This window comes from Parasteatoda tepidariorum, chromosome 9 (genome assembly GCF_982258835.1).
Source record: "Parasteatoda tepidariorum strain Cologne lab strain chromosome 9, Ptep-v5.0, whole genome shotgun sequence".
Classification (NCBI taxonomy): Eukaryota; Metazoa; Arthropoda; class Arachnida; order Araneae; family Theridiidae; genus Parasteatoda; species Parasteatoda tepidariorum.
Genome location: NC_141763.1, coordinates 37,571,076 through 37,583,478, shown reverse-complemented (window position 1 = coordinate 37,583,478; position 12,403 = coordinate 37,571,076). Strand labels below are relative to the sequence as shown.

At 31.6% G+C, this 12,403-nt stretch overlaps 1 protein-coding gene across 3 annotated transcripts in view; it reads left to right on the top strand.

Moving 5' to 3' along the window:
- LOC107442376 (carotenoid-cleaving dioxygenase, mitochondrial) overlaps window positions 1–12,403 on the top strand; it is a 46,065-nt gene that overhangs the window by 17,860 nt on the left and 15,802 nt on the right. For all 3 annotated transcript variants that reach the window (XM_043040749.3, XM_087151591.1, XM_043040750.3), the window contains exons 3-5: window positions 1,919–2,043; window positions 5,730–5,871; window positions 9,364–9,514. In XM_043040749.3, coding sequence (XP_042896683.2) covers window positions 1,919–2,043; window positions 5,730–5,871; window positions 9,364–9,514 — 418 coding nt within the window. The remainder of the gene's footprint in view (window positions 1–1,918; window positions 2,044–5,729; window positions 5,872–9,363; window positions 9,515–12,403) is intronic.

The following is a 12,403-nucleotide window of genomic DNA, read 5'->3' as shown; positions in this document are numbered from 1 at the left end:
ACGTGGCATGGATTCGATCAATGTGTGATGTAGTGCTGGAGATTATTGACACCATGAATCCTGCAGGGCTGTCCACAAACCAGTGGGAATAAGAGGGAGTGGGGATATCTTCTGAACATTACGTTGCAAGGCATCCCAAATATGTTCAATAATGTTCATGTCTGGGAGTTGATCCAAGAGCACTCTTCTGAATTTAGACACTTCCGCTGGCCACCAAAATCCCCAGACATAAACATTATTGAACATATTTGGGATGCCTTTCAACGTGATGTTCAGAAGATATCCCAACCCCCTCTTACTCCCACTGGTTTATGGACAGCCCTGCAGGATTCGGGGTGTCAATCTCCAGCACTACTTCACACATTGATCGAATCGATGCCACGTCGTGTTGCGGCACTTCTGCGTGCTCGCGGAGGCCCTACACGATATTAGGCAGCTATACCAGTTTTTTTTAGCTCTTCAGTGTAGCTTGATATGCTACAATGTGTAACCACACTTCTTTTACATCATACTTTTCAAGAAAAAGACTTAAAAAACATAACAGAACAATATATTTTAATGCGAAAGTTTTTTGTATCAAAACAATTGAGCATTTGTCAGATTATCGAGTTTAATATCACTATATTTGCAGATATTCAGTTATATAAATATGTATCATATTTTATCAATAATGACTGAATTGCTTTCAGAAGTGTGATGTTTATTTAATCTGATAATTTCTAATCTCTTTTGATTTCATTTCGAAACCTTCAAACGCATAATCAACTTTTATTTTCTTTTAAAAAATATTCCGGGGGAGACAGATTTTCCATATCATCAATTTCATCTATTTGTTATCGTATTCAATTAAGCAGAACGTTTTTATTTTATTGATAATAAAGCCTCCTTCTTCAACAGTGATTCACTCTTGGAAAGTTTATTGCTTTTACATAAATCACTGGTTTTGCAGGTTCCCTAGTGACTTAACTTTTCTATACCTCGTTATCTTTTACCTTTTCTCTGAAGCACACATTTAATTTTGTTAACCTTTCAGTATGCAATATCGAAATAAATTTCGCTTTGAGTTAAGCACTGTATAGCTTTTGGGCTAGGTAGTTGAGAAGGGAATAAAAGAAATTTTTTAAAAACATACTAAAAAGAATTTTTAAGTCTTAAAAATAATTTGCTTTAAATACAAAATCAACTTGGTTTTAAAGATTTCGAAAACTCTTGAAATCTTTCGTGGTAGTATTTCATTTTTATTTTTGTCTATTCACGAGACTCGATAATAATCATTTGATTTAGATCAGAGCCTTAATTTATAACCTTGAATTTTACCTTAAATCAATCAAATATGCAATAATATTTTAAAACTTTAAGAATAAATGATTCACTTATTAAGGAAAAGGTAACATTTATTAACAATTGCAATAAATGATAAAAAAATTTTAATAACTTGTACATTCCAATTTCAGTGATTCGTGGTGTAATTTGGACTTTATGCTTTTATAACTTCCATAATTAGACATCAAATATACTATCGAATAGGTCGGTCTTTTTTGCAGAATAATATACTGCGGGAGAAATCCTTCATGAAAAATTCTCTTTCACCTACATAAGTAATTTAAAATGTATAGTATAGAAAAAAGTAAGTTTAGTTAAACTATGAACTTTCGAATGCAGAAGAAATGATTTTGAAATATCCTAATGCTAACAAATTACGCCAAGATCACTTCCTCATGGTGCAATCCTGAAGAAATATTCTATTTTTTGACAATAAAACAAACCAAAGGAAGAAACTGAAAATCAAACAAACCTCTACATCAGTCGCTGATCCGGGTACCTTTCATAATTATTTTTAAGTGGTTCGAGTCAAAAATTAGTAACGGACCACTAATCCCTGCTTTCCAGTCGCAGAACTAATGTGATTTTATTACAGGTTGATGTTATGTCAAAGTTTTTGGATACTGTAGCATACCAGAAGATGACACTAGTCAATAGACCTGTCTTTACAGAGTTTGGAACCAAGTCCTATCCAGATCCTTGCAAAAACGTTTTCTCAAGGTGACTTTTTCTCTTTAAAATACTCTCACTGATTTTCAAATTTTCAGAATTATTCCAGAACTACTGAGTGATTATTCGGTATGAATATAGATTGATGTAATACAAGTAAAATAACCATTCAACGCTTATAATACGCGCACGTGATCTTATGTCACTAACGCTCATTGAAGCCACGAGGAATGAAATAGTGGTCAATCAGATCAAATAAGAAAATGGTCAGTATTTTTTTTTTTTTTTTTGTTCGATTGTCGAATGATAGTAAAGCCCCATTTTACAGCTGCCTATCTGACAACGTAATTTCATATTGGAAAAAAATCAGTTTCGAAGTTCATGTGGCAATTGTTCCTACATTTTCAGGAATGCTGTTTGCCAGTTCAGATTTTCAGTGAAGGATTGAAAGATCTAATTGTCCTCCTCATAGTCTGCCAGGCAGCGACTTTCCACATTGGCGACTCCCGGGCACCTCTTTGGCACCGTATTTTGAAATTCGCCAAGTCGGGTCTCGCATTTTCTCGCGAGAATCTTCGAACACTATTTCGAGCATGTTTCACTTGGAGCATACGATTTAAAAAACGCATGAGTGAACATGAGGTGTGAATAAATTTAGGTGCTTCATAAGTTTTTGTGTATTATCAGTCTCTTTATTATCGGCCTTTCAGAAACACTTTTTTATTTCTTAGTTTTTTTTTGTTTCCTATTTAGTTTTAAACTTCTTTTACAATTCTTATCTCGTTTCCGAAAAGATTTAGTTTGTTTAATATCTGAATTTTTTTCTTCCTCTTCTGTGAGTAGGATATATCGATAGCTTTTTAATTATTTTCATAAATTTATGTCAAATAATTTATGGTATCTTTACCAAGTATGTGGCAGGAATATTTAATAATGCAGCAGGCTTTTGTACCTTATTGTTTAGTTTTTAAATCCTTTAATTTAAGTAACTGCACACTTTATGAGTTTCAAGCATTTTCTTTTTGTATGTGTGTAATGATGTGGAGATTGTTGCTGTTAGCTTTATACCTTAATTTGTTCCTTTTTTCCTTTTTTGAGACTGATATCAATGATTAAATTTGATGTAATGAATTACAGTTTTTGTGCCAATAATATTTACGTCCAAACAATCGTAGTTAGCTTTGACACTTTTTTGTAAATGTTATGTCCCAAACGATAATTCCTTTATGCGTGTTAGCCATTTCCGCAGCTTTGGTCGTCAAGGGTTAAAATTGTGTAGCAGTTAAAGCAAATTTATTAGGTTAACACAATTTTGATAGTAGAAAACTTTTTATGATTTGTAAAATAAAAAATATATTGCTTGTATAATTTAAACAGTAAGCATCTACTTTGACATTCTCATATCATAACTATATAACAATTTAAAGACCATCTGTTTATTTATTCCTGATTCAGGAAAGACTTCATGTATGGCAAGATATTGAGTCAAATAAGATAATCTTAATAATTTTTATATTTAATAATTTACTTTAAATAAAGAAAGTAGTTTTAAACCAAATTACCAAATAAGATAAAAGTATTACCATTCTGCAAGGGACAGAAAAAAAATAGGTCATACAGTTTTCAGACACACAGAATGCATGACAATCTAAGAATAAATGTTTGAACTTTTAAAGCAAATTACAAGCAATTAAAGCAATTGTGTAAACAAAAATAATTAAATAAAAATAAATATAAAAAAAACAAGTTGCTACAAATGAGACAATTATGATTCGATCAATTCAAAAATTCTTTTGAAATTTTAAAGACTAATGAATACTTTAAAAATAATAACAAAAAGTTTTCTGTGTCTCCTTTTGAAACAGAATATAAATTTAAAATACACATCTCACTTTTTTTTTATCCTGCATTTTCTCTTATTCGTTCGTATTAAAATAGATGAATTGTGCTAAATTACGTTACCTTAAGTTTGTAAATGTGTTTTTGTACTAAGGGGAAAAAAGGCTTCATTTTAGAGTGACAATAAATTTAATAATTTTCATAGTACTTTTATCATTATTAAAAACTCATATCTTTATTAGAAGCACATAAATTGAATGAAAAAAAATTGTAAAATAAATAAACCAATGGCTGAGTTACAGAATCGAGTATGCTAAAATTTTTATAAAATTAGGAATAAAAAGTTACAAGATGCATAAGTTATGATAGTAATGAAGCGTAGCATGAAAGGATAAGTACATAGCAAAATATATGATAAAATTAATTAGGAAACAAATAAAAAGCAGGTGAATAATTTGAGATATGCACAAATAACAGTGATAGTAGCAAGAGTATAGGAAAATATCGGAATTTTTCCTGACAAATTTAAGATACATTAAAAAGAAGTTCAGCCGCCAAAATTTAAAGTTTTAATAAATATGATTTGATATTATAAAAGAAAAATTAACTATACGAAAATAGTAGTGAATATAAATTTGTTTCTTTGTATCATGGGCTTTATTTAAAAATATTTTTCCCCTCATTTTCATAATTCTGGAAAATATTTACACAAATTTAATGAAAATGTTTCTCATTTTTTTTAAAGACTCTTATGAAGAAAATATTTTCATTCAAAAGTTGCTCATTATAAAATATATGTAATGTTTTATTTTCTAAAGATATTGTAAGCATTTTGAAGGAAGATACATATTTTTTCTAAAATAGAAATAATTGAAAAATCCTTGTAAAAATGAAGGAATTGAAATAATTATTTTTCATACAGCGTAAAAAAAATTTGATACTTTCTTTTAAAAATAAAAGCTAAAAATATGAATTAATGTGATGAGGTAATTTTTTTAACTTAATTAAGGTTTTCAAAAGAAATTGATTATTCTGAAGGCATAAATATTTTATTACTCCAATTTTTTATTTAATTTACAGGAATAGTTTCAATTTGAAAATTTATTTTAACCAAAATATTTGTGTAATTAACTGAAATAATTGTGTGTATGTATTGTCGTTATACGATAATTCGGCAGATTTTTCTACCTCTTTCTTTATTGAAGGACGAAGTATTTTTTCTCGTTATTTGAATTTTTCTTGTCTAAAACCAGGATAAAATCTTCACTTAATTCAACAAGCTAACTTTTAAAAATATCCATGAGCACGAAGATTCGTTTACAATTGTTGCGAGTGCTGTATTAAGGCTAGCATAGGGTTGCTTCTCAATGAAGGGTTACTAGATAAGGTGATGAAACAGTTGTTTAACCCCTTCCTTCTCGCTCCCGTGAAAATGATTGGTAGAGGTTTCGCCCTCTATTTCTCGCTCTCCGGAAATTTCGCTCCCGTGAAATTTCCGGGCTGGAGTGTTCTGTAGTATTGCGCCAATAAGAATAAAACTAATTCATTTCTTTTGCCCGGAAAACATTTTATTTCTCATTTTACACACCAGATGGCAGCAGTAGGATATTTTTAAGGTAATTGTAGATCGCTAGTTTATTTTAAACTAGATGTCAGCACTAATCAAATACGTGTATTTGGCAAAATAGGCACTTTTATAACCGTTTTCTTGAAAATTAACCGATCGTTAAGCGGTTAATGAAACCGCGGCAAGTGGAGGTTTTCAGTCTTTCTAGTGTTAATACTTTTTTTTTCTCTTCAGCCTTCGTCAATTCCTTTAAGTGAAAATAATATTTTACTAGCTGTCTAAATAAATTCCTAAGAATGCAACCATTTTCAGTGATTTATTTTCCTTCTAGATACTTTTCAAAATTGGTTCCTCTCGAATTGACCGATAATGCTGTTGCAAATGTATTTGTTATTGATGACGAGCTCTATGCTTCTTCTGAGACTTGTCATTTGTGGAAAGTTAATCCGAAAGATCTAGAATGCACTAAAAGAGTAAGTGCTCTATTATTCCATCTTTAGTTTATTAAAATTAGGAACCAACTTTTGTTTAATCTTTTTCTCATCTCCCATTCAGCCACGGCCATGCAAGATTAACACTCCTTCATTTGTTGTTCGAAAAGCTTTCTTACAATGCGTGTATTTGTAACAATAGATAAATCTCTGGATCCTGATGTTTTTTAAAAGCTTAAAATACCTCAAATGAATAAAAATGAATGCAATTTGAATCAATTCTGGTTTAAAATAAAAAGTTTAATGGAACTAAAAACTTGTAAAACAAAAAATTAAAGTGAACTTTAAAGTCCCAGGACAAATTATTAGACGCACTATGTAAAATCTTAATTATTAGGTGATGTTATACAGCATTATTATTTTTACTCGGCAGAAGCCGGTTTACATTTGTTTATGTTCGTGTATGGTTAACATTGTAATGCAATACCTTAAAAATAAATACAAATTGGAAGTATATAAAAAAAATATTCTGAAAAATCTATTACATGTATTTTTATATATAAAATTACTGCATATAAACTCGTTCAAAACATGCAATTATTAAAGCACTACAGTGCGTCTGATAGTTTGGTTTAATTATTATTATATATTAATATAAAACCTGATCTAATAAATATTCTTCATTTATATAACATATCGTCTAATTTATCCAATCGTCGAACTTATATTGCACATCGTCTAATGTAACCAGTTGATACACGAACGTAAACAAGTGCAAACCGGTTTCAGTCTTGTAAAAACAATCAGGCTGTTCAGTATCACCTGATAATTAAGATAATAGAATCTTATAGTGTGTCTAATAATTTGGCCAAGGAATGTATAATCTTATAAATTTAACCGCTTGACCACAACACTATTTTGGATCTGAAAATTGTGACCAAGCTACCGTCTGGATTCCTGTCAATGTATATGTTCCAAATCAATGTATATGTTACCGGCAAAGTATGAAACGCCGGCATTGTATAGAATGCCTGACGTTTTTAGGCAAAGTATGAAATGTGAGAATTATTACATACTTTCCCTAGGCATTGTATAGAATGCCTGACGTTTTTAGGCAAAGTATGAAATGTGAGAAGTATTACATACTTTCCCTAGGCATTCTATATAATGCCGTATGCTATTTAGGCAAAGTATGAAATAAACGTCCTGATGAGGTTATTATGTAAATAATGTGCATGTTTCTGTGAATGACCGAAATCGGTGGTTGTTGACTTTCACCGGTGAATGTTGACAATCACATAGTCGCTTTGGTAAATGTCCGAAATATTTATTACATCCAATTTGATATTAATTTATTTGTGGATATAATTGCATTTATTCGATATTTTAATACTTACTGACGATAGATTCGAAGAAACATCAGTGTAGGATATACCGGGCAAATGTATACCGGGCAGTGCACTTAACAAGACCTAGTATATATTTCGGACATTTACCAAAGGTCTAGTCATACTAGATCTAGTGAAGTGCCACTGTCTGGTATACATTTGCCCGGTATATCCTACACTGATGTTTTTTGAAGGTCAAGTGCCACTGCCCGGTATACATTTGCCCGGTATATCCTACACTGATGTTTTTTGAAGGTCAAGTGCCACTGCCCGGTATACATTTGCCCGGTATATCCTACACTGATGTTTTTTAAGGTTCAGTTCCACTGCCCGGTATTCATTTGCCCGGTATACCCTACACTGATGTTCTGATGTTTTTTAAGGTTCAGTGCCACTGCCCGGTATACATTTGCCCGGTATGCCCTACATTGATGTTTTTTTAAGGTCGGGTGCCATTCCCAGGTATACATTTGCACAGTATACCCTACACTGATATTTTTTAAGGTCAAGTGCCATTGCCCGGTATATATTTGCCCGATACTCCAAACACTGATGTTTCTGTTAATCTATCATCAGTAAGTATTGAAATATCGAATAAATGTAATTATATCCACGAAAAAACTAATATCAAATCGGATGTAATAAATATTTCGGACATTCACCAAAGCGACTATGTGATTGTCAACATTCACCGGTGAAAGTTAACAACCACCGATTTCGGTCATTCACAGTAACATGCACATCATTTACATAATCTCATCAGGACGTTTATTTCATACTTTGCCTAAATAGCATCCGGCATTATATACAATTCTTAGGGAAGGTATGTAATACTTCTCATATTTCATATTTTGCCTAAAAACGTCAGGCATTATATACAATGCCGGCGTTTCATACTTTGCCGGTAACATATACATTGATTTGAAAGCTTATTATAATTCAATCTCTTTAAATATAAAGTATTAATATATTAATTAAAGATATAATACCTCAGCAATTGGATTTTCTCCCAAAGGCTCAGGTAAAACAGTCCATTTAGCCAAATAGTTTTTCAAAACCTCCTTGTCGATAATGTAGAGCCGCACTCCCTTTCACAGTTCTTTGAACCCTTCTGAAGATCTTCCAGAAGTTTTCTTCCATTTCAACCTTCCCGCTCCTGTCAATAAGAAGGAATTCCTGCCCGACCATTTAAAGCAACTGGCTCTCGAAATTATTCACTATTCCAAAACAAGACGCAAAAATGTTCACTGACGGCAGCAAAATCGATAGTCATGCTGGTAGCGAAGTCTGCATCGACTCCTGGTGAAAAAATTTCTCTCTGCCAGCGTGACCCAGACTTCTGCTCCGTTTTCAGAAGTGAACTTCTGGCTATCAACAGGGGTCTGGAATTTGTTATGCAAAATGACCTTTATTTTAAAGACCTTTGGATATTCTCTGATAGTCGCAGCTCCCTGCACCATCTCAACAACCGGAACCAAATTGGCGACAAAACCAGTATTTCCATCGTAAATAACCTAAAACTCTTGTCCCTCCAACATAATATTCACCTGCAGTGGGTTCCTTCTCACGTCGGTATCTATGGTAATGATTTAGCGGACAGCCTAGCTAAAGAGGGTTGCAGCCAACCGCACCCTACCTCTTCTCATCTTACCTATCTTGAACTTTACTCCCTGAAGAAATCCCAGCTTCTCAGAGACTGGTTGATTCCCCCCACCCACCATTGGTACAAGGGAAATAAGCCTGGAGCTTCTTTGACCCTTCCCTTTGAAAGGAGAGTCTGCACCACCATCTCCCGCCTAGCTACCGGCCATCTTAAAGGTTTACTACTATTTTCTGAGGGAACTAAAGCCTACCCCCTCTGCCCTAAATGCCATCTACAACGGTCTTCCGCCGATCACATCCTGAACTGTCTTGATCTTCTCTGGGAAGACATTTACTCTACTCCTCTTTTGGTTTTTGATTTTCTTCAGGTCAACGGGTTCATAGATCTGGTCTGACTTCGTCAGGCCAGAAGAGGATAAGCAACAACAACAAATATAAAGTAAACGTTGCGCATTTTTCTTTTTCTTAATGTTTTAAGAAGCTGGAATTTTCAAGATAGAGAAAACTTTTGTAATATATTGACAAATTCTTTTTTTTTTTCCAGATAAATTTAAATGAAGTTTTGTCTGTCAATCTGGCTAGTTCCCATCCTCATAAATGTTTAGATGGAACTATTTACAACCTCGGTGCCAGTTTTATGACTGGATTGAGATACCACATCGTCAAAGTGAATCCTCAAGACGGGGGAACGAAAGGTTTGTTCAAAAATTTACAACATTTTGTTACTTAAAAACTGTCGCAGTGCAATGATATCTGGCCATTGTGCTATCGCTCTATCACCTATCTATCTCGATTTATCTTATCAGTCAGTTTATAGAATCAGTCTTAAGAAATTAAAATTAATGTTAAAACATTTCAAAACTGGTATGCATGTTTCGTCTATAACATCAATACAATTCTTCGGTTCTTTTTTCTTCTTTTATTTACTTTTGATTATTTGAAGTTCGTCGCTTTGGTAATTTGTTTGATAATTTGATTTTGTTTGTTATTTTTCTAATTTTGTAATTCAATATTCTGACTAAAGATGTCAGAACCTTGCAATTGTCGTTGTTTCTACCACCTTTTACAACCATGGCTTCTACTTCTGCTGAAAAAAAAGCGTTTTGTGTTATTCATGCAAGAAAATATGGCATAATAGTGGGAAAAGAATAGAGAGAAAACCTTACGAAGCTAACAAATTTATTCAATTCATAAAATTAAAATCGCTGAAATTGATAAATTAGAATAAAATTTCACATTAATAAATTTATGAAATCAAAGTTAAAAATCAGTAAAATTAGCTAGCTATATAGAATTATATGCTGTTTTGTTTAAATGGTTTCTTTAAATAAAAAAAATAGAATCATTATCTGGGGAACTAGTGGAAGTGAATTGTAAAATAAAACTTATTCTTTACACGTATTTTACGAAACGACATTTATTAGCTGAATGAGTGTTAGTACTAGTATATAAGGAAAATTCATTTTATTGTTTTATTGATTGAAATATAGATAATAATAAAAAAAATTTTACTTCTATTTAATATGAATATTTCAATTATTCGAAGCAAGTCCGATCTGATTCATTTTAGGAGATTTAAAGATTCTTCTGTTTATAGCTAGGGGTGAATTGTCCCTTGAATGTCTTGACCATTGTCTGACGACTAGAAATTATTTTGAAGTAACAATAAAATTTGCAAATATGACTTTTTCAAACTAATTTTAATGAACTCAAAATAGTTAATTATAACATCGAAATTTTAGGATGTGGTATTATGTGAATGTTCCAACATATATGAATCCTTTAACTGTTATATTTATTTTAAGGAAAACCTCTTTGTACAAAAAATGGGAAGAAAAAAAACACAAATAATCCCAAGAAACTGAAGTTGTAAGTTATTAGCTGATTAAGAACTTCATTCATTTCAAAAACATATGAATAGTAAATAACAGTAGACATGTTTCATGCGCTTCAAAAATAGGCACCTATTTCACAATCACTTTTATTTCCTCTCATTCAAATCTGTCAAATCTCACACTCAAGTCTTCAAAATAGACGCCTATTTTTGAAGTGCGTGAAACGTGTCTACTGTTATTTACTATGTTTTGAATCGTAAGAAATTTTTTAACTAGGTAAAACAAATGTAGTTTCTTTATTTAGAAAATTAAAAAAGGGAGTAACATATAGCAAAAAATAACATTTTTCCAGAGAGAAAGTTGAAAACTTGCAATAAATTTATTAAAGCCAGTGTTAAAAACAACTTTAAATTGTTTTTTTAATTCAAAAGACATTGTCCATACACTTTTAGTTTCTTACGACAGATTTATAATATTCTCATAATACATTAAAGAATAATTCAATTACAAATTTATGTAAACAACTAAACTCAATAGGTTCTGAAAGCCCTCTTCTGACGATACTTTTTAATATAATTAGGGATGAATTATATTTTATTAATCTATATTCAATAATTTACATATAATATTTACAACCGACTGTATAGCATGTTATTGGGTTGTTCGGAAAGTCATTTCGTTTTTTCTCAAAGTACTTTTATACTTTCTCTCACAGCCATTTCACACTTAAACTGTATAATCATTATAGATCTTGACAGCTGATATAGCTACACTTGCTTGAAAAAAAGTTCAATTTATTCTACGCAGTAATTTTTGGTTGGGTGCCCTTTCAAATACGGAAAGTGAAAAGCAAAATTATGGACTATATTTTACTTCTTTAATTATCAAAAAAGGTAAAAATGTTATTGAAAAGCAATTATCCGAAAGAAAACAATTATCCGATGTGTATAACAATTATCCGATATACTCCAGTACCTAAACTGGTTTGCAAAATTTAGATCCGGAACCACGCCAGTTTAAGCAGATAATAAATTCTTTACAATAAATTCTTTAATTGATGAGAAACGTCGAATAAAACAACTTGTGAGATATCTGATTTCAAAATCGCGTGAATATGAATCACGATTTTGGATTTTAAAATCTCGTGAATATAAATCGCGATTTCGGATTTTAAAATCACGTGAATATGAATCACGATTTTGGATTTTAAAATCTCGTGAATATAAATCGCGATTTCGGATTTTAAAATCACGTGAATATGAATCACGATTTTGGATTTTAAAATCTAGTGAATATGAATCGCGCTGTTGGATTTTAAAAACACGAAAATACAAATTGCGATATTGAATTTTTAAATCGCGTAATTAAGAATGGTGATGCATAATTTTTAGATCACGTGAATACGAATCGCAATGAGTAATTTTTAAATAGCGTACAAATAAGAAAAACGATATCTGATATTACAACTGCGTGATAGCGAATAGCAATATTGGATTTAAAAATGCGTGAATACGAATCGCGATGTTGGATTTTAAACTCGCGAGAATACAAATCGCGATATTGGGTTTTAAAAACGCTTAAATACAAATCGCGATATTGAATTTTTAAATTGAGTGAATAGGAATTGCTAGTACGGCTTTTAAATCGCAACACATAACTTTTAAATCAGTTAAATACGAAAATCGATGATTGATATTAAAATCGTCTGATTAAAAATCGCGATTTTAGCAGATTTCGGTGCAGTTTCTA